The sequence below is a fragment of the Mchenga conophoros genome, linkage group LG8 (genome assembly GCF_057382185.1).
Source record: "Mchenga conophoros isolate Kocher_MC1m ecotype Shallow Benthic linkage group LG8, M_conophoros_male_GT1.1, whole genome shotgun sequence".
Taxonomy (NCBI): domain Eukaryota; kingdom Metazoa; phylum Chordata; class Actinopteri; order Cichliformes; family Cichlidae; genus Mchenga; species Mchenga conophoros.
In genome coordinates this window covers 4003016-4030190 of record NC_140533.1, presented here as the reverse complement: position 1 = coordinate 4030190, position 27175 = coordinate 4003016, and the positions used below count along the sequence as shown (strand labels likewise).

The window sequence follows — 27175 nt, the reverse complement described above, 5'->3', positions numbered from 1 at the left end:
CAGTTTGATGGATTCTTTGCTGCTGGTTTTCTGTTATATGTCTGTTTTAGTTTCATTAAAAAGGAAAAGAGAAAAAACATTCCTCTTGCACCTGGTCAGGTTCAAAGACTGGACAGAAAGTAAGTGAAAAAGTGCCCCAAGAAATTGCAAAACTCCATTCTTGTCCATATACTGTGCATCTAATTGTTTACTGAAATGTGACTTTTCTCGATTTTTAGATTGACCAAATAGCATCTCTGTTGCATTTAAACCTTGACAGAGCAAACACCAGAGTAGATTATTCCAGAAGTAGTGACACAGCAAAGCAAACAGCAACCGTCACAGAAAAAGAAGAGAGTCTGGCTGCCTGGTTAAACACCAGCTTTCTGTGTCTCTGTATCACTCTCCCACTTATTGTAGAACACACTCACTTACTCTCTATCAAACACAGTTTTCCTACTCCTGCTGCAGACACACATCTGCGCAGGATTATCAGATTAGCAGCTGGAGATTTGGCTTCCCTGATAAGGCCTGTGTGTGGGATCGAGAGTAAATTGAGGCTGCTTGGCTGGTGCCACTGTACAGACCAGACAGTACTGCTTTCTGTGCTTGTAAAAAATTCCCTCCCTACCTGCAGTGTAGTGCTGCCACATCATTGCCACCACAGTCACTTTCTTTCATCCAGGCTTCTTTCCAGACCCCTTTCTTCACCAGTCCCTGCTAGCTTCCTCATTGCACTCTCTCTGGCTACAGCATTCCCACACAGATACACATGTACATACACAGTCCACAATCCCATCTCACAGTGGTAAATTACAACTGGCATGTAGGTCTTCTCACTCTAGCTGGTTGATAGAATTCAGATTCCAGAGCAGCAGATGTGATAAGCTGTGGCTGCATAGGGAAAGGATTGGTAGCCACTCTGACATGTTATTGTTACTCTCACATATACACAGATGTGTGTTATTTGTCAATTGTGAGGACTTCTTTTTCTAACAGCATTTAAAACATTTTTTAAAAATATAAAACTACTTACATAGATTGAATGGAAAGGCCTCCCTTTCCTCCTCCTTTTTCCTCCTTCTTCCCCTTCCCTTACTTCTTTCCAATTTTTCTCGCTATTTGCATGTAACTAAATAAAGAAGTATCAGAAACATTTCCACTTTTGTAAGGTTAATACATTTTCAGGTGGAACTGGGGCAAGGTCTAATGAAAACTAAGATTAGCTGCAGACTGTAAGTGACTTTGTAACTGCAGTAGAGCTGGGCGATAGAACGATAACGATATGTATCGCGATATAACTTTTACTCGATAGAGAAATTCAACTATCGAGATAGACCTCGCCGCTCTTGTCCTCTTAAAAAAAAAAAAAGGTCAGCCAATCCAAATTAAGTAGCGCAGAGCCGAACCAATCACAGCCGCAGCGTCACGTCGCGTGACTTGTTACGTACAGCACAAGTGCCAAGCCGCACATGTGTATTTCTTTGGGAAGCAGCCAGCCACCGTACCGCCTGGGTAATGGAGGAAATGAGTGTGCCGACTAGAAAAATCAACCGAGCGTGACCGAAGAGAAAACAGATGATGGTTCCAATGCCGGAGAGATTGTCGAACGGAAGAGCCAAAGAAGTTCCGTAGTGTGAAGGTATTTCGGCTATTTCAAGTCTGACAAAAAACAGAGTAGTGTGCACTGTAAATTGTGCCGAAAGCAAGTCTGGAAATACAATAAACTGGTGCATGCGCTACGTCCACACGTACCCGGGTATTTTTGAAAACGCAGATTTTTCTATGCGTTTGCACAAGAATAAAGTTGTGTTGAAACCAAGCACACCATTGCTTTTCTTGTGACATTACAAATAAGTTTGATGTGTCACATGGCCCTCTTCCTAATGAAAAAACAAACGTTGTATCCAAGATGGCCGACTTCTAAATGGCCTTAAAGGCCGGTCCGTGAAAATATTGTCGGGCATAAACCGGTCCGTGGCGCAAAAAAGGTTGGAGACCGCTGATTAAGAGGACCCGAGGGAAGCTCGGAAAGCTAAGCAGAAGTTATTTGGAGAGGAGAGAGTGACTGAAAAGAGAGGTAAAAAAAAAAAAAAAAAAAAAAAAAAAAAAACTTCAGTAGTGTTGCACACTATTTTATATTATATTTTAAAGTCATTATTCAATACATTGTTATTGTTAACCCTTTAAAGCCAGTCAGAGCAGCACGCTCCGTTTTGTGTAACTATTTTTAAATCCCTGTAGAACCTGAACCGTGTAAGCTAGCGCAATAATTTGTTTTGCATATGAAACCGGAGGAGTTGTACTTACATCTTATGCCATCAGCTTGTCCTCGGTCACGGTTTCCTTCCACATATAGCTTTGCAAAAATTGCATAAAAAGCACTTGCAGCAACAAAAACATAATATTCCAGAAACACACTTTGCCGATCCCATCAGCTGTTCGTAACACTTCCCACATTGAAACAGACGTCAGTGTGAACTATCGCATGTCCGCCATTTCCTGCCCGAAACCGGAAGTGACGTCATTTTCGCGGAAAAGGTAGTTTTTTTTTACTTGTAGGCCTTAAAAGAATATACTGGTGTTTTTATAAGTCATGTTTGACTTTTCTGAATAGTTTCTGGGATGCTTAGAACTCGAATTGCACTGCTGGATATAGTTTATTTTGATGCACATGCGGTTTTCTTTGCAAATTTGCATCATAGGATTGTTTTTTGTTTTTCCTGCAGTATATAAAAATTGGTGTATCTCCAAAATAAAACTATGAAGACACTCAAAATAAATTTCCTGTGGTGGGAAACTAATTTTTGCAACTTTTTTGTATTTAAAGTTTTGAGGGATAAACCTCTTAAATTTCTCCAGTAGAAATATATGTAAAAAAAACAAAAATGATTTTCAATTTTTTTGTAGTTTATTACACTTTTTTGCAATTAATGTAGTTACTATGGACTTAATGTTTACATATTATTATAATATGTGCTATAACAGTTGTATAGCAACTTGAAATGCTCCCACAAATGGCACTACAACATGTAAAAAAAATAATATAAGCTCTGGCAGACTTGGTTCTATAGTAGGTCTTAAAGGGTTAAATAAATATCGTCAAATAATCGAGATCTCAATTTCAGTGAAAATAATCGTGATTATCATTTTTACCATAATCGAGCAGCCCTAGTACTGTCTGTGAAAATGGCAAACCATAACTCTGCAGTAATTATAGGGTTTTCTATCAAACAAACAGATTGTTTTAGTCAACTGGAACCAATATAGACCAAATTGTTTCAAAATGTATAAATTGGTTTGTGGATTTGTTATCACTGAAACATGCTACTGCAGCTCTAGAAGATGTAACATTTTTACAAATTGTATTAATAAATATCTTTTTTTTAACTGCAGGAAGATGTTGAGAACATTATGTGACTTTAATTTATTTATCCAAAAAGATTTGAAAACTAGATGTGAAAAATGTTGGGTAGAGATTCAAGCAAAAACACACCGCAGGTGCCACATGGTTTCAACAGCTACATCAACTCAGAGGAGGAGGGAGTGATTGCAGGCATCCTTTGTGACATGGCTTTTTCTCAGATGGCATATGGCCAGCCAGTAGAAACATGTGTTATTGTCAGGAATACACCAAAGGCCCCAACCCTGTGATTTCATTGCCTTCTGTAAATTTCTAAGCTTCCTGAAGGCTGCATTTTCTCTGAAGGTAATGTGTGATTAACTGCACTGGTCGCAATTTATAACAAAAGGTTTAGCTTGGGGAAGCAGAATCACTGATGATGTTCTGTTGTCGTCCCTGGTAGAATTCAGGTGTTAATATTACTTTGGCTTGGAGCCAGTATTAGGTTGCCTCATGTTGTTTTGAAATTTTCTAGTAATTGGTGACCTGGGAATTTCATTATTGCTTCTGCAATTTTGGTACTGCCTCTGCTAAAGAATTCATTATTGAATTTTTTAAACTTTCAAGATTCCATTCATACATGTTCAGCAAGCTGAAATCCCACTTTAGAATCACCCCCAGAGAGTAGAAACAAAAGGCACAGGGTAGAGCTGGGCGATATGAGATTTTTTCATATCACGATATGTTTTTTTCATTTCAGGCGATAACGATATCTATCACGATATAAGCCAAATAACTATATTTGTAAGATTTAAATGTGCCGTTGCTCACAAGTAAAATGTGAAATAATCAGCAGCTTGTTTTGATTTAAATATTTATTTCCCATAATAAGTTCAACAGGGTAGATGTACTTAAGGAACATGAGACTTTTTCAGATAGATAAAGGCAAATATTGCAAACTACACAAAAGGCAGCCGCTAAAGCGTCTAAGTTTCAAAATAGAACAAACGAAACAGACTACTAAATTGTCAATTCCACTTAGAAACAAAATATTAATTCTAAAAATAAATCTTAGTTCGTTTTACAGAAGAACAGACAAAACTGACTAACTTTTGTCAATATCCAATAAACTGAGAACTAAAAGGAAATTCTCAATCTCTCCTTGTTGTATAGCTGAGCTTTTCAAACAGTTTTAACAGTTACTTTAGTCTGACAAAAGCCGAATGACGAATTAGCGCTTCCAGTCAGAGACTGAGGCTACGTCCACACGTACACGGGTATTTTTGAAAACGGAGATTTTCCGTTTTCGTTTTAAAAAATAATCCCGTCCACACATAAAGGGAGAAATGAAAGAAAACGCTGCTATGAACATGCCAAAGCAGCAGGTGGCGCTAGATTCCTAACCGTGCAGAAATGTTGGCCAATCAGAAGTCTAGAAGCCTCGGTGGGAAAAAGTAAACAAAGCTGGGGCATAGAAGCAGAACCGAATCGTATGTGTGGACGGACAGTAACTGTGTGTATATGTAAGCATTTAAACACTGCAGAGAGTACAATTAACAGTAACAGTATCGTAGAAGTTAATTTCACCGAAACAATAACGTGGCGCACAGTGTGACGCATGCACCAGTTTATTGTATTTCCAGACTTGCTTTCGGCACAATTTACAGTGCACGCTACTCTGTTTTTTGTCAGACTTGAAATAGCCGAAATACCTTCACACTACGGAACTTCTATGGCTCTTCCGTTCGACAATCTCTCCGGCGTTGGAACCATCATCTGTTTTCTCGCTCGGTTGATTTTTCTAGTCGGCACACTCATTTCCTCCATTAGGCGCTGGCTCCATTACCCGCTGGCTGCTTCCCAAACAAACACACGTGCGGCTTGGCACTTGTGCTGTACGTAACAAGTCACGCGACGTGACGCTGCGGCTGTGATTGGTTCGGCTCTGCGCTACTTAATTTGGATTGGCTGACCTTTTTTTTTTTTTTTTTTTTAAGAGGACAAGAGCGGCGAGGTCTATCGCGATAGCTTAATTTCTCTATCGAGTAAAAGTTATATCGCGATACATATCGTTATCGTTCTATCGCCCAGCTCTAATACAGGGTAAACAAAAGAAGGAGAACGGTGATGAGTTTGATAACTAAACAAATGCACTGTTTTCAAACAGTTCAGTTTTACTGCTCAAATATCTGCAAGAGAACCTCTGCATTTAATTTACCTTGACTTCCTAAAATCCACCAGCACCACCAAACCATTTTGGATACAGTTAGGCTTCATTTTAGCCACATGAAACTAGAATATGTTACCTTTTAAATTAAAAAATCTAAAAATTTAATGTACAGTTGCAAGTGACCTCACTTGGGTTTATTTTTTGCCACATGCTAACCAGGCAATTCTTTTAGAAATCACAAGATGTTATATATGTTTTTTTTTAATGTTCCACACATACTGCACATACTGCAACTTTTCTTTTACAAGCTTTTACTTTTAGGTGTTCCAAACAGACAGAAATTCTATAAGACAGGATAAGATGTTAACCAAAGCTAAACCCTACCCCCAACACTAGAGATACCAACGTTTGGTTGGATGTTAAGGGGTTTAAAAAGCAGGTCACAATTATACTAGTACCAGACAACCTTTTTACTCCTTGTCCCAATATTGGACACTAAGCTTTAATCTAAATCTCTAATCCAAAATTTTGATGGTACAAAGTTATCTGATGTGGAAACAGTTAGAGGGGTTAAGTCAGGCAAGTCACTGCCTTGCTAATATGCGTATACTTTACCATTTTGCTTTCAAGGTGTTTCAATGTTCTTTGTGGAAGAGAGACACAGGCTTCTTCAAATTTAAGGCTACATATATGCAAAATGCAAAAAGATGCGAAACAGAGCAAGGCCTACCAGTTGACAATTTATGTTAAGTTTTCTTTATTGTGCTGGGCCATTGTCATATTACAGTGGAAAAGTAATTTCTTACTCTTAATAGATAAAGAACAGCAGACACAAGTATGAGTCCTCCTCACATATAGCTTTTTTTGGAGCAAAAAGATCAATGCTGCAAAATGAAACATATCAGAAGAACTCTTCTGCATATCTGCTGTTTGCTATAAAAAGTGAACTGTGTAAAAGCACACACAACAAATCTTGTTAGATCCTGCAACACAATGTAGCAACACACAAATCAATACTACTCTTTTTGTAATATCTCAAAAAGCTTAATTAATTTCTATATGTGGTTAGTGTGCATGATTTGGTGATTAAAGAAAAGAAAACATGGCGTAAAAGCAGTGTGTTTATTTTCATAATGATGGACAGTTTAGTTAATATTTGTTAGAATAAGAGTTATATCTTCTGAGTTATATCTTATCAAAACAGCTGAAACTAGAACTAGATCACTCTATAACTAATGTGGGTTATCATACTCCCTCCAGAAGTATTTTTCCTATACAATGCACTTCTGTTACATAAAACCTGAATGACCCACCAGGCAAAAAAGCTGCCCTCAGGGCTCCAGACCTAAAGGTTTATACTGGTCTAAAACCTCGGATCTGATAAAAGTGGACCCATAAAAAACTTACAGGAGCATTGTCTCCAATTTTCAATACAACTGGATAATCAGAGCAATTTCAACATGCCAAAGGACTTCCAACACCACTTCATCTTATCTGTGTTACTTAAAGAAGGACCAAGCAGCAGATGTGTCAACATGTTTACCCCCTTGGGATTGCTGTTACATTCAAGTTGTATCTGAACAAGAGCAACCCATAGCCCTCCTACCCATGACTATGATTTCACTTTTGTTACATCAATTTTTGTGGAGCTGCTATAAAAAACAGAGAGCTCACACCTGAACGCTGATGACACCTAAACAAGATGGGGCCTGTGCTTGGCTTGACTTCTGCCTGTATGCAATCTACTATTGTATTTTATGATATTTTATCAGCCCTATTCTTTAATTTATGTACCTATGCTGCTCTGATTTATGACTGTTCTTCCGTACTCCACATCAAAGAGTCTGTGGAACACCTTTATGATGATTGGGACAGTTATAAGAAAACTTTCCCCCCACCATTTGGGTGCTCCTCTTCCTCACCGGATTACTTCTTGCTCCTTACGAAATGTGCCTCAGGCAATCCTAAGAAGAAATTGAGGAAAAGAGGCTGTAGGGCCGACATCCAAGTGCACATTAGACAATCTGGAGGCATCCCCGGTTTTTGCTGCCGGTTACCCTTCCAGATTTGGTTGTAAATGCATACTCACAGCCACTGCAGGCTGGGTCTTTCTCATCTGATGCTCTGATTTGTGTTGATTACTGTGTCCTCGCAGTTTGCATTGCAAAACCAGTGGCTGGTCCCACTGGTTTGGTGGCGCAACTGTAGACCACGTGATTGGACAAGGTGTTTGTTGTCAGTTCCACTTCGACAAGCTGATGAGAAACCGGTGCTGCCAGCATTTATTCGGATTGCCCTTTTGAACACCTGCTCCATCTCAAACAAATCCTTCTCCCTGAATGAGCTTTTCACAAGAAAAAACCTGCATTTTCTGTTTCTCATGGCAACATGACAGATGAGTTCATTCACCCCAAACAAACTTTTTAGGTGCTCCTATCTGGGTGCCCCCAGTTTAGGTCACCGTGGTGGAGGACTTGCTGTTGTGTTTAAAGATAGTTACGCATGCAGAGGTATGCAAACTGAAAACTATTGATCTTTTGAGTCACAAACAGTTAAGGTTGGCTATACGAAAATGGTTTATTGGTAAATGGCCTGTATTTGTATAGCGCTTTACTAGTCCCTAAGGACCCCAAAGCGCTTTACACATCCAGTCACCCTCCCATTCACACACTGGTGATGGCAAGCTACATTGTAGCCACAGCCACCCTGGGGCACACTGACAGAGGCGAGGCTGCCGGACACTGGCGCCACCGGGCCCTGTGACCACCACCAGTAGGCAACGGATGAAGTGTCTTGCCCAAGGACCCACGATTGTGTTTTAATTTATCGCCCTCCTGGCACTGCTACTCTGTTCTTGATTTTACAGACTTCTTATCTTCTATTATCAACCTGGAGAAAGCTTTGCTTCTTGGGGATTTTAACATTCAACTGAGACCACTGCTGAGAGGTTCTCCGTCATGTTTGAGTTCTCTACATTCTATTGGAAATGATGTAAATACTCTTATCCAGTCCTTTAATAGAGAATGCTCATCCATTTTGGATCAAGTGGCACCTATTAAAACAAGCTCCATCTCACAAGAGAAGACATACCCTTGGATAAACAAGTCTACATTAAACCTAAGGAGAACACATGCCATAAAACAGAATGACAATAGAAGAAAACTAAACTTAAAGTACACAGGCTTCATCATTCACATCTTCTTAAATGATACAGTGAAAAATGTAAGATCAGAATATTTTTCTAGACTCATATAAAAAAAAAAAAACAAGAGAAATCCCAAGAGCTTTTTGACAAAATCAGTGCCATTGTGTTCCCAGATATGGTACCTCTAAACAGGGGCGTCACTAGGTTTTAACGACAGGGTTGGGCTTAGCCCCCAAGAGAAGCACACGATATGAACGAACATAGTGCATGAGCACAAAATTTCACAAACAGAAAACAAAAGACTGAGGAATTGCTTTTCAAAGTTTTGGACAGATTAAACATCTTAGGCCACAAATAAATTTTCAGTGCGTGAATTCATTTTCTTCTGTTTGTGCCTTAGCTTGGCACCTGGTTCAGGGATACCGTAGGTGTTGCAAAGGGGCCTTGGTTTCCTCATACAGTTCTGTGGCAAATGCATCGGAGTGTTTGCCCTTAAGTGTGTGTCACACACAATTTTGTCTTCTGCCAGGTCTAAAGTCTCTTTCTGCAGGAACTTGTGGAGTCATTCGGTTACAGACAGAAGTGTGTAACATCAGTAGTGCACAGACTGCTGAGAACTTGCAGAGCTTTGCTCTGAGACCAACAGCTATGGGGGATCCAATGGCAGATAGCAGGCACTCCAAAATGGCAGACAATGTCTCAAGAACTGCACTAACTGATAGCAACTGACATGCCCAGCGAGTGTTTGAAAGTTGCACAAGCTCAGTTTTTGTCCATCCAAGCTTTGACTGAGCCTCCATGAACTTGTGATGATTGACTAGGGAGATGCTAAAGAAAGAATACACACACTCCAACAAGCTAAAAAGCTCCACAGCCTCTGGGACAGCCTTGCAAGTATTGCACAAAACCAGGTTGATTTGATGACCATAACAATGCACATAGCCTCAGGATGGAGCATTCTGAAATGTGCTTGTACACCTCCAGTGGAGCCACTCATAACATCATATGTTTGTGCTACACACTTAAGCTCTGCAAGACCATTGTTTTGGATCTGCTACTGAAGCTCATTTGCAATGGACTGGGCATCAAATATTTTTATCTCTGCAAGTGCAAGAAAACACTCCTTCCCTGCCCCCTATGCACATGTAAAATCCTATGCACATGTTTTGCAAACAACAAAGTTTGCATCCATTTACCTTTTACCTTGATTTTTTTAAATAACCATTTCAAACTATTTACAGAATTGTTCTGCATTCAACGAGATGCCACACAAATTATTATTATTTTTATTTATTTTTTTATTTTTTTTGTCCCGTTTGGATCTTTAGCCATCAGAATTGTTGTCTTAAGGCCAAGAAAGATGCCAAGCGGATTTATTTTACCAAGTGGATCATCATGGCCTTGCCATATTGGTCCATTTGATTGACCTTTATTATAATTATGTATTTATTTTATTTTCAGTTGCTACAAACGGGACAGACATGACTGGGGGATAGGACAGGGAGAAAGAATGAAAGAAAGAGAGGGAGAGAAAGAAAAACAGAGGGGAGAAGAGACGGTGAGAAAGGGGGGAAGGAAGAAAGAAAAACAAACAAAACACCTGAATCACCTGTATGGAGAGAAAAAAAAACAGAAGAGAAAGCAAACAAAAAAAGACCAACATAATAAATACAGCACCATCACAATAAACTAGCTAGCAGTAGATAACAGTAGATACTAAATATTAAACGCTATTATGCAGCACGCAAGATAGACAGCGCACAATGTGCTTTGAGGCAGCAGCCAAGAAAGGTGTAGTCCGTGTCTGTGAACACCCGTGTGTACACCTGTGTGCATACCTGTGTGGATCAGCATGCTTGTATTCCAAAGGTTTCTCCATGTAACGATCTGCTAGGGAGTGTGGGGAGCCACAGCCCCGTCCTCCAGGGTATGAAGCAGGTATGGAGGAGATCCAGGCCCCAGACATCCAGAGACCCCAGAGTACGAGGACCCGAGGAGACCACCAAAAAGGGGGACAACCGTGCCATCCTCCTGGGAAGAGCTGAGTAGAGCCCCAAACGAGAGGTCACCCAGCAGCTACGGAGCAGAGGCCAGAGGGGGTTGCAGTGGCGTGCCCGCGGGCTCTGCCGGCAACCAGCTGTGCCAGAGAGGACCCCCGAGACCAGAGGCCTGAGGGCACCCCACCCCCCGGAAGGGGCCCAGCCGGGCCACAGGCGCCAGACATTCTAAACCCTTGTTTAGACCAGTAGTGAACCAGTACATACATGAGTGCCCAGCCCCAGTCGACAAGAACCACCAACACACCAACGTCTGAGGGCATCAGCCACTGGCAGGGAGTGTGGTGAGGGGAGATAGGCCTCCGTACTTTGGAGGGCCTGAGATGTACCCAGAGAGGTTGAGTCTAAGACCCAACCTGACATATAGACACAGACGAACAGGCGCACGCAGACACAAACGTGCATTCCCACCCCCATATACACACAAATTATTTTTGTCACTCCAAAAAAATAATTTCTGTCCACTATAAAGGAGAACATCATAGCCTGATACCTGCAGGTCTGACAGTAGCAGGTGTATCACTCCTTTTTCTACCTGGAGACAGCAGTCGCCTCATTGTTCTGACACACAACGCAAAACTATCCACAACACTACACACTAACTACACAAGACAACACATTAACTTCACACCCCAAACACGCTAAACGTCACAAATCTCTCACATCTCAAAACTCGCTCTCTCTCTTTTTCTGCTGTCTCTCTCTGGCTCTCTCTCTTGCCGTCACTCCTAAAACTTCCCCTGTTTGTTTCCTGATGCGTCTTATCATCTTTTTTGCTGATGACATTCAGCTATACTACCCAATCAGAGCGGAGAGCTTATGATTTTCAGAAGACTTAAATGACTGTTTAACAGACATTAAGCAATGGTTGAACAACAATTACTTACAGCTAAACCCAGACAAAACTGAACCTTTGATTGTGTCACCGGACAGTGTAATGTCTGGCTTTCAACAGTGACTGGGCGATTTAGGTTCCTCACAGAAGCATAACCTCAGAAATCTAGGTGTTATTTTTGATGAAGTTTTTTCTTTAGAGCAAAACTTAAATCAAATGGTAAGTAGAGCTGGGCGATAGAATGATAACGATATGTATCGCGATATAACTTTTTCTCGATAGAAAAATTAAACTATCGAGATAGACCTCGCCGCTCTTGTCCTCTTAAAATAAATAAATAAATAAATAAATAAAAGAACAGCCAATCCAAATTACGTAGCGCAAAGCCGAACCAATCACAGCCGCAGCGTCACGTCGCATGACTTGTTACGTACAGCACAGGTGCCAAGCCGCACATGTGTATTTGTTTGGGAAGCAGCCAGCCACCGTACCGCCCGGGTAATGGAGGAAATGAGTGTGCCGACTAGAAAAATCAACCGAACGTGACCGAAGAGAAAACAGATGATGGTTACAAAGAGATTGTCGAACGGAAGAGCCATAGAAGTTCCGTAGTGTGAAGGTATTTCGGCTATTTCAAGTCTGACAAAAAACAGAGTAGCGTGCACTGTAAATTGTGCCGAAAGCAAGTCTGGAAATACAATAAACTGGTGCATGCGCTACGTCCACACGTACCCGGGTATTTTTGAAAACGCAGATTTTTCTATGCGTTTGCACCTTTCGTCCACACGTAAACGGCGTTTTTGGTCACTGAAAAGGAAGATTTTTGAAAACTCAGTTTTTGCATTTACGTGTGGACTAGAAAAACGGAGAAAACGCAGCGTCAAAGGTGTGCGCATTTTTTGACGTCACACTGTGCGCCACGTTATTGTTTCGGTGAAATGAATTTCTACAATACTGTTACTGTTAATTCTACTCTCTGCAGTGTTTAAATGCTTACATATACACACAGTTACTGTCCCTCCACACATACGACTCGGTTCTGCTTCTATGCCCCAGCTTTGTTTACTTTTTCCCACCGAGGCTTCTAGACTTCTGATTGGCCAACATTTCTGCACGGTTAGGAATCTAGCTCCACCTGCTGCTTTGGCATGTTCATAGCAGCGTTTTCCTTCATTTCTGCCTTTATGTGTGGACGGGATTATTTTTTTAAAACGGAAAATCTCCGTTTTCAAAAATACCCGTGTACGTGTGAACGTAGCCTCAGTCTCTGACTGGAAGCGCTAATTCGTCATTCGGCTTTCGTCAGACTAAAGTAACTGTTAAAACTGTTTGAAAAGCTCAGCTATACAACAAGGAGAGATTGAGAATTTCCTTTTAGTTCTCAGTTTATTTGATATTGACAAAAGTTAGTCAGTTTTGTCTGTTCTTCTGTAAAACAAACTAAGATTTATTTTTAGAATTAATATTTTGTTTCTAAGTGGAATTGACAATTTAGTCTGTTTCGTTTGTTCTATTTTGAAACTTAAACGCTTTAGCGGCTGCCTTTTGTGTAGTTTGCAATATTTGCCTTTATTTATCTGAAAAAGTCTCATGTTCCTTAAGTACATCTACCCTGTTGAACTTATTATGGGAAATAAATATTTAAATCAAAACAAGCTGCTGATTATTTCACATTTTACTTGTGAGCAACGGCACATTTAAATCTTACAAATATAGTTATTTGGCTTATATCGTGATAGATATCGTTATCGCCTGAAATGAAAAAAACATATCGTGATATGAAAAAATCTTATATCGCCCAGCTCTAATGGTAAGAATTAGCTTTTTGGATTTGGGAAACATCTAAAAACTTAGATGTATGGTGTCAATAAGTGAACTTAAGATGATAATTCATGCTTTATTCTCTACAAGACTCAACTATTGTAATAGTCTATTTACCTGTCTAAACAAGAAAGGGCTAGCTCGTCTACAGGTTGTTCAAAACTCAGACTACTGACCCGCTTAACCCTTTAAGACCTACCATAGAACCAAGTCCGCCAGAGCTTACTTTATATTTTTATATGCTGTAGTGCCATTTTTGGGAGCATTTCAAGTTGCTATACATCAATACAACTGTTATAGCCCATATTTTAATAATATGTATGCATTAAGTCTATAGTAACGGCATTAATTGCAAAAAAAAGTGCAATAAAGTACAAAAAAATTGAAAATCGTTTTTGTTTTGTTTTTTTACATATATTTCTACTTGGAGAAATTTAAGAGGCTTATCCCTCAAAACTTTAAATACAAACTAGAGAGCGAAAATTTCAGAAGAAATTTTAAGTGTGCCTCTGCCGCTGCTAATCAGTGTAGTTTGCTACAGAGAGCAAAACCAAACAGAGCACCCATTGTCCACCATGAACTATGGTAAAAACAAACACCGCTCGCGCCTCACAGATGACAGCTTACAGTTTTGTGTAAAGATGAGGTGACTTCGTACAGCCCTGATTTGCAGACGCTGTGCACAGAGGTTCATGAGCAGAAGTCCCATTGTACCACGGCAGACCCGACAATGTTTGCATGAACACGCTTTGAAGCATTACGTTATGGACCACTTTTCACACATGGTTGGTGTACCCACACAGCCGGCTGTAGCTTTTCAACTCACAGCCCAACACACACCCAAAAAACAGCTGAGAGAGCACAGACTTTACACCCGTGGGTCCACCTCCCCTGCAGCGGCACTGCAGACCACACCCTGCCACACACATCAAACACGTAAAATAAATATTTATGCTCTTTTGCATTCACTTTTTGTTTTTTGTTATTTTTACACAGTGTTCTGACTGATTAACAATGGTCTACAGCCAATCTTGTGTATTATTATACAAACTTTGGTTGTAAGATTCAGATAACTATTTAATAAAAGCTAAATATTTTATATGAGAGTAAAGAAAAGTATATCTTTGTGTCCCCCTTTCCCTGTTAATGCCCTACCTGGCCCCCTGGCAAAAGCTTTGCTAGATCCGCGGCTGCACAGTTACCAGCTGTCAGCTACACAAAAAAGGATATTGGTGTTATTTGTCTCTCAGAAACAGTTCATAACTTCCCTTCAACTCATTCATGTCACCTAAAAGATAAACCTGTTTCTCCATCACCAGTTCAGCTCTGATGATTCAGTAAGGACATCTCATGGTTTGGACCAGCCGTTTTTTCAACTGTGGCTCCAGCAAACATCAGCTGATACTAGAAATTAAAATCAAATGAATTCTAACAACAGCTGATCAAGCTTAAACGTGCTGCTCTTGTTTAGTGCAATAAACAAACAAGAGAGAAAAGCCGATCATTGATCAGTTTCATGACTGAAGTTTCAACAGGCGAGTGAATGACAGGCCAGGCTGTCATAAAGTTCAACATCAGTAACTTAGGGCGCACACAGCTGTATAGAAACTCTGTCGTGCTAGCTAGCACGCAGTATGAGTTATTGTAAAAAGTCACCACAACGAAAATAAACTACACCTAAACTCGGTTTATATCTGACGCAAATAGAGTGCAGTTCATAACTTCTTACCTGAAATTCAGTTCACCTCACGCTCCGACCGGCAGCCGCCTGCTTCTCCTGCCTTCGGTTTCCCTGATCCACGATTGAGCTCCGCGTTAGCCACCACCGGTTGATCGGCGGCCGCCTTATATGTCTCTTTCCCCGCATGACCTTTCTGTCATACACGGGTGAATAGCTGCCCTCTGTTGTAGCTCCGCGTTAGCCACCACTAAACAACTCAGTTATTTTTTCCACATCGACCAGCACCATATAAACGAAAAATAAGTCCAGCTAAGACAAAGACTGTTTGCGAGCGATCGGGGGTGAAAGGAGTTAGAGACGCATCACTGAAAGCCCAGCCCGGGTGCTTTTTAGCAAAGGGTCGCTAGCGGTGCTAGGTAGCTAGCCGGCTAGCAGCAACACATAAGAGAACTTGCTAATATGGGATGCCTTGATAAAACGAGCAGATATTTGAAGTTTACACACCTACATTCTCGCCTGAAAATATCTTAAAAGTTTATTTTGTGACCTAGAAACACTAATAAAATACATATAAAACGAAATGGTGGCCGCCATTGTTTCACTCGGTAGAGGCGTGCTATGAATTGTGGGATATGGAGTGTTCCACCAAGCATACACCCTTGCGGTTACCGTAAGTATTCAATGGTTCGCGCAACCTTAAAAATTCCAATGGTTCCTGAAATGTCTGTGAAGGTTCTCAGTCATCCAGGTCATCGTAGTCAAAGGAGCTTGCAAAGAAAAGCGTCTGGACTTCTTTAAGTTGCTTGAAAATTAACCCTTCAAGCAACTTAAAGAAGTCCAGACGCTTTTCTTTGCAATGGTTCCTGAAAGCAGCGACACTGTGCGCGCCGTTGATGTTGTCGTCATTACGGTAATACAAATGTGTCTAACCGTTTTTCCCCACTCGGGGTCAAACTCTGGTAATTGGTGATTCTGTTCTCAGACATGTGAAGCTAGAGACACCGGCAACCATAGTCAATTGTCTTCCAGGGGCCAGAGCAGGCGACATTGAAGGAAATTTAAAACTGCTGGCTAAGGGTAAACGTAAATTCAGTAAGATCATAATTCACGTCGGCAGTAATGACACCCAGTTACGCCATTCGGAGGTCACTAAAATCAATATTGAATCGGTGTGCAACTTTGCCAAAACAATGTCGGACTCTGTAGTTTTCTCTGGTCCCCTCCCCAATCAGACCAGGAGTGACATGTTTAGCCACATGTTCTCCTTAAATTGCTGGCTATCTGAGTGGTGTCCAAAAAACAATATGGGTTTTATAGAAATTTGGGTAACCTTCTAGAGCATAGGTGTCAAACTCTGGCCCGCAGGCCAAATTTGGACCGCAGCCTAATTATATTTGGCCCGCGAAGCCATACCAAATGACTATTAGAGCTGGCCTACTGGTATTATACAGCTAATATATATATTGTTTAGTATAAAGCTTTGCTTGTTCCATATTCAGTTTTTCAGCAAAACGTGTTCAAGTCCATAAGAAAAGATTCATTCTCATATCTGGAGGAAGATTTTTTTTTTCAATAAATATTAATGTTAGCCCGCGACTTTGTTCCAGATTTGAATTTTGGCCCACTGTGTATTTGAGTTTGACAACCCTGTTCTAGAGGAAACCTGATTTTGTCAGGAGAGACCCCTACCCCATTTTTGATGGAGCAGCTCTCATTTCTAGAAATCTGCCCAAATTTATTAACCCTCCAAAATATGACTTTCCAGAGTTGGGACAAGGAAGCAGTCTTACATTCCTCTTTGCAACTTCTCTCTTCTTTTTATGGACGCACAGTGTGAGCACTCAGGTCGCATCAGAGCATCGGGCCATATAGTGTGAGACCCTGCATCGTGACCTACGAACTTCTAACCCCTGCGAGTCAACCGTACAGTTTGAGCAGGAGCTGAATCGCGCGACTGAAAAAATCGCACAGTGTCTGCCCAGCATAAGTCCCTGTTAGTACATAAATGAATAACTGATCAACAAATTGATTTACTCTGCCTGAAAGAAAAACCTTGTTACACCATAATGATTATGTTAGTTTAAATGAATCAACACCTCTGAGTATTACAAATTGACAGAATCCTTGAAACACAGGCCAGAGGGGATGTGTGGCAGAAATCTCCCACTCCAGCTTGTTAATCAACCAAAGACCTAGGCAGAATTGTAGTTCACTTGAAAACCTGAAGCTTAGCCCTGTCCACCCTAGCTGGAAAACTCAAAAAAAGTTTTATTTGTTGTTCTCTATTGTCCACCTGGGCCTTACTCTGACTTTTTATCTGATTTAGTGCTCTGCCTAAGATAAAATAATTGCTGTTGGTGATTTTAACATCCATGTAGATAATAAAAATAACAGCATCAGTACAACATTGAATCTATTACTAGACTCAGTTGACTTCTCTCAAAGTGCAAAAGAACCCATCCACCATTTTAATCACACTCACACCATTTAACAGTGTTTTCTGAAAACCCACTTTGTCTGATCATTTCCTAATAACATTTAAATTTACAATAATGTATTACACAGCAGTGGGAATAGATTTCATCACAGCAGATTCAACCACTGTTATCTTCTTCGATGCCTTGTTCCAACACAGTGCATATCCATAAAGATATTTAGAAATCACAAAAAAGTAAATTCATGGGTATAATGTCCAAAAGAGTAACTAATAGCTAGTTTGTAAAGGTCACCACCTACTAACATCTATTCTCAAAAGAAAAATGGGGCTGAAAATGTACTAACAAAGTTGTTTACTAAATTTTTGAAACAATATTCTTATCAGAATTATAATGGTAGCCAGTGATGCTTGAGCTACGTGCTGTGGTGACCCCCAGTGAATAAGAGAAAAGCTGAAAATAGCTTGTAGATGTGGTGCAACTTAAATCAGATTGTGATTGATGTGTTGCAAATTCTTTATAATGTACTGGTGGATTGAAACAGCCCTACTATGAGTATCCTTGATTTCCAATGATCCTCCACTTCATAAATTAACCTAGGGGTTCTGTCACAGCACCAAGTGAGTCAGCCTCATGTTCACTGCCATCTTAGCGACACCAAACTTTGCATCTTGATTACAGCATAGATTAAAGCCTTGTCAATTACGAGACTTTTGTGTCCACAATCCAGGCTCAACTGTGCATGATAGGCTGCCTTTGAAGTTTTGCTTATCACAGTCCACATTCATGTGTGTGTATCTACATTTGGCTAATAAATGTATTCCAATCCATCAGATATTTGTTAAAGAATAAATGTCACTGAAAGGAAACTGCTGAGACATTATAGAATCCCAAGCACCATCAAGCAAAGATTTTCACTGTCAAATGTGACTCAGGCAACAAGTACACATGATGACACAGAAGTCTAAAGGTTAGCGCGCATGCCAGTGTTTAACTGAGCAGCTGAATGTGTACATGCCCACACCAAGCCTCAGGAGTAAAGAGAATATTAACATGTCCTTGGATTCACTGTTACAGAGACCCAAGTCAATCTCTGCCTAGGTTCCACTTACTCATTTCCTTTGCAGCTACTGACTTTTAAAAACTGAACTGGATAAGAAATACTAAAAGATGATCAAAACTGAAAATCTGAACATCTAAACATGTTTAGAGTGGATTAATTTTCCCTCATCTTATTTGGCAAAAGTACAACTACATGTTGTGAATAGCCTGAGACATTTAGGTCACATCACCAGGAATGATCTCTGTGGTGCTGAGGATGTTGTAAATTGCATGCACAAGCAAAATGAATGGTTCACAAATGACATATGTGTAAAAATGATGTCAAAATAGCTCTTTTAGAGCCAATTTACACAACACATTTATGTTGGAGTTGAAATAAATCAAAGAAATTAAAACCTTGAGTGATATATAAAGATGAATACTGCATTTTACTCAAACTTCCAAAATGGACAGGTTTGCAGCTAGTAATGTTATTGCTATTCATGCTGTGTTTAGGAATGTCATGTATAAATATGTTTCAATTAACTGTGTTGAAAAATGTCGTTGAATTGACATAAGACATCTCATTTGGTTTTAGAATAACTGGAACAAATTTGGAACAGATATTACTATCTGATAGCTCTTCCTTGAAGTTATTGCTTCGTATCAGCACTGGAAAACATAACCTGGCATCCAGTCTTGATGATCGTCACTTCCAATAAATATGGTAACCACAGAAGTAGGGGAGTGACGACTAAACATCCCCCAGAGACTGCAGGTGTATGCTGCGGTGATGGAAATGTTGAAACAGCAGGCAATGATGGCAAGGCAGCAGAAGCACTGACACATCAGAGGGAGAGATGGGATATTTGCTAAACTGCTAAACAGTGAGGGTGTGTTTAGTATATGATATGAAGAGAGGCATACATGTAAGTCTGTATGACACTCTCTAACTGAAGTTACCTGCCTCAATAAGTTCACAGGGTTTGTTCCACTTGTGTTATAATATTGTATCTTTGTGTTTTTGCCAAGGAGGCAGAACAGGTCATCAACCAATTGGAAGGTTTGTGGTTTGATCCCTGCCTGCTCCACTCTGCTTGTCAAATATCCTTGGGCAAGTTACTAATCCCAAGTTGTTCTCCAATGCATCCATTGGAGAGAGAATGTTAGATAGAAAGCCCTTAAGAATAGAATAAAGTGCTTGCATGAATGTGTGAATGAGGCATAAATCCCTTTGAGTGCTCAAGTAAAGTAGAAAAGTGCTGTATAAAAACCAGTCCATTTGCTTTGTTGTGGTCTGCTGGGAGAGCAGCACCAGACCTGGTGACAACAATAGACAGGAAGAAAAAAAAGATCAGGATGGCTGACTCTGTGATTGGCTGCAAATTGGACGTATTTAACCTCCTAAGACCCAAACTCTTCCACGACATGCATTTTTAATTTCTCTTTGACATTTGGGTATATTGGGGCCCGATGAATGTAAAAGCAAAGAATTACCAGAGTTTGTTTTGTTTGTTTTTTTTACCTTATTTTTGTTTTTAAGAAAAATAAGAGCCACATATGAGGATATTTGTTTAACATTTTGATAGAACAGTAGCAGTATAATGCCCTTGTAAGTGGATATCAGGCCCATGTAGAGCAAAATTGAGTATTTTGGTCGAAATAACCCAAAATGTGATGTCCACATATGTGGACTTCAGGTCCTAGAAGATTAAATTGGTAAAGAGGGGGGTAAGCAAAACATTTATCCATTATGACCTCATCAGAACACTAGCAGATTTAAACCTAGGGTCTTCTTCTGTATCACTGGGTTTCACAAGTATGTGGGAACAATAAGCACTGACTGTGCAGAGACTTGTACAAATAAGATCACTATAACGTAGATTGAGAAAGAAACATAATCTTTTCAGATGTCGTTCATCTGAAGAACCAGCATTTAATCTATTCATTTTCAACCAAGTTTTGGTTCATAAACTTCATAAAGGGACATATTTTAAAAGGCCATAATTGACTAACTAGATTTAGCACAGAAAACACTGCCCATGGGTGACTGATGCTTGGGGGTGGATAGATGACTATTATACCAGATGCTAGGGTTAGAACAACTGAGATTAAACACTAAACACTAATGTATGTGTTGAATGATGGTGTTTGACAGCTGCAGTAAATCTCAGCTGTATTTTAAATTCCACACCTCTTAGCTGATTGTGTTTCTGAAAAGCACATTTTTCTTACTGGGGCTGACAGCAAGTTAATCCTCTACCTTCTTATTCAAGTTTGTTTAATAGTGTTGAAAAAGAACAGCGTTGTCCGTACTAAGCTTTTAATTACAACCATTTTAAAACAGTCACTACCGGAAGGTAGGGAAGGAGTGAGGGAGGGAAGCTAGGACACTATATAGTAGGTTGACTGGAATATAAATCCTTTTCCCTCCCTGACATCGTGTAGGTACAAAAATGAGATAAGAGCTTAGCGTGCATAATGCGTGAACACGGAGGATTTACGCACATCTTCGTTGTGAATTCTCAGGTTTGCGTCATTTCGAAAGACGGATAAAAAATAAATAAATAAAGGCAGAGCAGTAAAGATAACCAAATCGTGTCCCTGCTGTTTATCATCGAGGCGCGGATACGTGTTTAAAATGAAGCTTCGCTTGTTTGATGCGCATCGGTTTTTTGGTCTGCAAATATCTGTCTTGTTCTAAAATCTTACGGGTAAATTCGGACAAATTTAGAATTTTAAAGACAAAAAGGGCCACAATTCTTTCTTTTTAATTATCAAAGTGCTTTTAACATATCGATAAAAGAAGAAACGTGCTCTATTAGGTACGGAGTATAGAAATGGGCGTTGAACTCCTGTATTTGCTTGAAACATGAGCTAGAGTAAAAGCTTCGCTCCATCGGCAAGCGCCGAAAGCTTAGGTACATCTGCTGCATGACCTACAGCCCCAAATCTGCTCCTCATATCGTAGACTGCAGCGCACTCAGCGGTGCGCATAACAGCTTTATGTGACAATAACTCTAAGTGAACTGTTTCTGGAGCCTAGAGACTTCACAAAAACTGGAAAGGACCGGTGAGGAGAGACTGTGGGAGTTCTTCTGCAATGCATCCATCGAGTGACCAAAATGAAAAAAGAAAAAAAAAAGTCAATCTCGCTGTTATGCGTGTGTCAAAAGACTGCGCATCAGTTGCTGGAGGCGATACCTTCTCTGTTTTTGAGTCCCACATAAAAGGTCACATACACGCGAAGAGGTATGTATAGGTGAGCAAAGAGAGAAACAACGAGAATGATTCTCGCCAGGCGCACAAACTAGAGTGCATTCTGATGCGTCCCCCTCCACCTGACCATTTCCTGCACACTAGTTTGATAAACCAAATCTCACCCATATCAGACAGAATTTCAGAAAAAAAGTTCCAGATAATTCATTGATGAATTGTTTTTTTTTAAATATACCCACAACTCACCTGATATACAAACAATAAAATTAGCTTGAAGAATGATCAGTATCTCCCAAATTATATCCATTCTCTGTCTTCATTCCACGTACATTACGCACCAGCATAAAAAACAAACAAATCAGAAAACGAAGCTTTTTCAGATGCTCTGTGCCTTTACGTCGGATCCTGCTGTACCTCTTCCACTGGGTATTTTCCTTGCCACGCACATAACAGGCGATTAAAGCCTTAGGAATAAACACTGCACGTTCCCACCAGATTCCAAAGATGGGTAAAAAGAAAGAGAAAAGCCAAACTGTAGCGATCCTTCGTCAGTTCACTGTATTATTACTCCAGTGCGCCATGGAACGGCCACATCCTTCCATCCATCCGGTGCTGTTTCACACAGCGGACATCCCCTTATTACCACGTAAAATCGCATATGATCGCTTCAGGAAATTCTGTGTATCGGGCGTAAAATACAGGGGGAAAGCCTGCGTTAATGACTGGTGGGACAGCGGTGGGATCCGTGTAACACCTGGAGACGCCTCACAACTCTGTGAACTCGCATCGCCAGGTGCTGAGCTTCCGATCGAGACTTCTCCCCGTCACCGCAAGGGACCAGTGCCAAGTTTAACTCAATAACATCAAGACTTCCGGCAACAGTTCACAAAATAAAAGTACTCGCTTATCGGCGCTTGTGCATTTTCATGCATGCACACAGAACTTAATCAAGGTGTTGGAAATCTGAAAATGTGAGGACAAAATACATTTCTATAAAACAGGCACCCGTAAGTTTACGATGACAGCATTCCAGCATAATTAGTGCAAATTTATAACATATACATGATAATTAAGTAATTTGTAAGTAATAAGTAATTTGTTAACAGCTGACCTAGATTTAATTCCTACCATAAGCTTTTTTCCTCTGTGCGTTGCTCTTGTAGTTATTTTTTGATTTACTCATAATCCGATAATTTCCAATAACGTTACACGTGAATATGTTCAACTCTGCTTTCCAAAGACACAGAAATTTATGGGCATACCAGTGAAATAAATGACTGTGTGGGAGTTCATATCACTCTTTATAGCCTATTTGTTTCATTTTCGATGCACTCTGAGGTCATAGCAAATTAGAACAAACATCCTAATGAGTGATTTTGCAGAACTACGTTCTATGTATAGAGTTGCTAATTATTTGGCATTATTGCAGGCAAACCAGCCTATGAAATGGATGAAACACATCGTGACTGGGTTTCCGCTCTACACAAGGGGCACTCCGAAATCCCTGCTTCGAACATACCACCATGCTAATCAGATTACTTCTTTCATGTGAGGGTGAAGAGGTGACCCTTCTGGATAAGATGGTGAAGGTTTGCTGCGTTTTGGTGAACAGTGTGGTAGTAAAACCAGGGCAAAATGAAACTTGCTCTTGTTAAATATTCTTAAGTCTTGTACTGTATAAATAGCGGTAATTTTTCAAAAGATACAGTAAATTAAGTAGTGTTAGTAGTGGGTGATATCATGTAAACGCTGTCATGATTTTGTATAAACATTTTGTCATTTGTAAACTATAAATGACATGGATTCTGCATTATAACTGATGTGATGTTCTATAAAGTGGTTTTAATAAAAAAATAGAAAAGGCAAAAATTAGTTTGTTTCTTTATTCAACTTTTGAACAGTGAAAAAAAAAAACAAAAAAAAAACAAAAAAAACCCTTTTGAACAGTGGTACTCCGTACGTATTCAGTAAATGCAAATTATTTACATGGCAGTGCACTTCAGGCATACATCTAGACCCCCTAGATCAGGGGTCAGCAACCTTTAAGACCCAAAGACCCATTTGGACCCAGTTTCCACGCAAAAGAAAACACTGGGAGCGGCAAAGCCGTAATGTTTTGGTTTTTTTTGATTCAGGATTATGTGTATGATGAGCTGTTGACACAGCCTGAAGCTGGATCATGTGCACACACAGAAAACACTAACACACAGAACTCAGAAATTAGAACAGCCATTTCTACTACTCAAACACTTTTGCATTTGTTGTTTATATATTGATCAGATTTATATTTTGATTTCTCTTAGATTAAGAATAAAATGCTTTGTAAGTAGGAAAAAGAGAAAAATTCTGTTTTAGCACATTGATAATTTTCTATCACATATGTTTTGATTTTAAGACATTTGAGCCTCTCAGCTGTGATGTAGAGGGGCTGGGGGGTGGGACTTGGAAAATTTGTTTGGTGTTTTGTGGTGCTTGTGTCAGACATGGTGCTTGTGAAGTCCCTCTATAATCTGCACAAAGAGACTGTATGTATTGACATGACATTTTAATGTGTTCTCTCTGTTTTTACATATGACCTCAAGAAGCAACCCCGGAACAGATCAAAAGTAAAATTGTTTTTTGGACTGTTGGGTGGATACATTCCCTCTGGCTGACATCCACCATTGTCTGTAAGATTTGGCTATTTTCTGTAGGCAGATAACATGCCACATGGTTGCAGCTATGCTGTGTTGGAATTCTTTGTGTTTCAATAAACCCACTGTGTTTAAAGGATAATGTAATGACTTACGTTTTTAAAACAGATTTTGCCCGCAGGCACCCCTAGATCCTTTATGTTTGTGACAAAGCTAACTGCCAGAGACCAAATGCTATGGTGAAGAGTAAAATTTGCCACTGTTAGGTGTGGCTGTGTGCAGGCAGGAATAGGACCCAAGGTGCAGACTCCGGAGACAGACGTGAACTCAAAAAGGCTTTACTTTGGTACTCAAAAATATAACATAACTGGGAAAAAAACTCAAAACAAACTTAAACTGGAGGAATGACAGAACACACAGCTAGGAAACCGGTAGATCGCGACACGGACACAGAGAAACACAGGGCTTAAATACACAGAGGGAGCAATCAGGGAATGGGTAACAGGAGGGAAACACAGCTGGGGCAAATCAGAACTGACGAGACCAAAGAAGCATAAACTGAACACACTGAGAAAAGACAGAGACCTTCAAAGTAAAACAGGAAACACATAACACAGACTGAACAAAGACACAGACTCACATGCAGGCACTACAAAGGGCACAGAGACGTGGGAACAGGGCAGACACAAACACTGACTGAACACTGGGATATAGGAACTTAAGATACACATAGACGCGAACTAGACAAGGGGATGCAGGTGATAGGGGAGACAGAGCAACTAAAGACGACAGAGACATAAGCCATAAGACGGAACTCAAAGAAACCAAAAACTAGGAAGTATAAATAATATCAAAAACTCAAAAACCCTGGGTCGACGACCCAGGCATCCTAACAGCCACAGACCACAGCCACAGTCCAGTGTGTGACAAACAATGGCACAACAACAACAACTCACAATGACTGTTTACGTTTTTCTTTTCTTTTCATTTAATTCTTTTTTCTACTTTTTGTCATCAAATTGATTGAGAAAAACTGTAACTGAAAACAACTGAACAACTGATGATGAATGCAAATATATTTCTCTCTTTGCTCCTCATTATCTGTGCAGGCTCAGAATATAACTACAAGTCTCAAAGGTCAAAAGGTTCTCCTTAAACAGTGAAAGCTTAGTAATGGCCAAAATATCAGGCACATTTTTGGCCTCTTCTGTTTGTGTAACCGTGGATGCAGTTTAGAAATTTCACCACTAGATGGAGACATTGTCAAAGGCACATACCTTTTGACAAAGCATTTTTCTTTGTTAAAAAGTTAGACAAAGCAAATTCTGATCTGATTTGTTCCGTCTCATCAGAGGCAGAAGATAAACCATCTACAGCTAAAAAATAAATAGTCAGCTGCGCCAGATTGGACAGAGCCCTGGGCCTACAAGACTGAGGATCCCCCACTCCCCGGAATGTGCCCGACCGAGCCACAGGTGCCAGGCAGCCCCCGTGAGTGAGCCAGTACATACCTGAACACAGGGGACGAGGGCATCAGCCACCGGCAGGGAGTTTGGTGAAAAAGAAACGATAGCATGCTCCATGTACTTTTTGCATAGACTTCCAAATAATAGTCAAGAAGCCCAGTCTTTTAGTTACCTATAAATACTGTAGGTACTGTGAGGGTTCAACTGAAATAAGTCTTCCCACCAAGACTTGGGGGGCTGACTTGGAAAGTGGCAAGATCGAAGATGCACAGTGCCTTATTTGAAAAATGAGGAACAAATGATACGAGGGCAAGTCGTACAAAGAAGACAGGTCACTAAAGCTGAGAAAAATGTTATCTTTAAAGATAAGGTATTAAGTGGATTTTTTTGTTACACATATTGTGTTAGCCCTGCGATAAACTGGCAGCCTTAAAACCCAAGGTATCTAATCAAAATGTAAGTAATAATTATAAAATGGGAAAGCAGAAATAAATGTGACATGAATGTAAATGTGTTAGCTGACATAGAGGACAGCTACATTGCAGTCTGAAAAACCTTTGTTGTCAAGTTTGCAGGTATATCAGCACGAGACATTCTTACATAGAAGAGTCTGTTAAAGTCTCTAACTCAGTGAATCATTATTGGTCCAGTCTGTTTGGATAAATTTAGTAAGTTGATGTATGTCCATTTATTGACACTTTTTCTTAATTGCTTATCCAGTTCAGGATCACAGTGGAGCTGCAGCTGGATATGTTCATTAAATAAACCTTACAAAAGTTAACAATAAACCTGCATCCATGTACGTTGTTGTCCACAGGATGAGAAAATCAAACTGGAAGACTGTGGAACATGTTAATAAATGTTTGTGTTTATGCCTGTGTCTTTCACAGGAGGCGCTGGAAGGTTTCCCTAATAGTTCCTGGTGAATCAAAGCAGAACCATAAAGGTTGCTGGACTACATGATGGCCTTACCCCTGAGCAGTCATCCTGTTAAAGGAGGAACCAGTTAGAAGCTGTTTTCAAAGTAGCTGAGCAGATTTCATCTCAAGTAAGCGATTAACTGTTTGTTCATCTGTTCTGCCACTTAAAGAGCATTTAAGGACGTCTTTCGAGTGTCCAGTTGAATTAATTCTACTGGCTCTCATGGTCATTTGTTATTATAGACATATGTTTCATGTTCATCCAGCTATTTAGTAAATTCTATTTAGTAATATCCGTCAGCTATAAAATGTAATATAAATATAAAAATATCTAAATATCTCCTGCCCTTTATATTTTAATGATGTAAGTCTGTTATTGTGTTTCATTAGAATTCCTCACATATCAATGAGATACAGTACAGTACTGTAC

At 40.0% G+C, this 27175-nt stretch overlaps 1 protein-coding gene across 1 annotated transcript in view; it reads right to left on the bottom strand.

The window, feature by feature from the left end:
• The window catches only part of ca10a (carbonic anhydrase 10 (inactive)a), a 324330-nt gene extending 301782 nt beyond the window's left edge, over positions 1-22548 (bottom strand). Inside the window, exon 1 of the mRNA XM_085283645.1 lies at positions 21973-22548. Within this exon, the coding sequence (XP_085139771.1) occupies positions 21973-22033 (61 nt within the window). The 5' untranslated portion in view covers positions 22034-22548. The remainder of the gene's footprint in view (positions 1-21972) is intronic.
• Positions 22549-27175: the final 4627 nt, after the last annotated feature.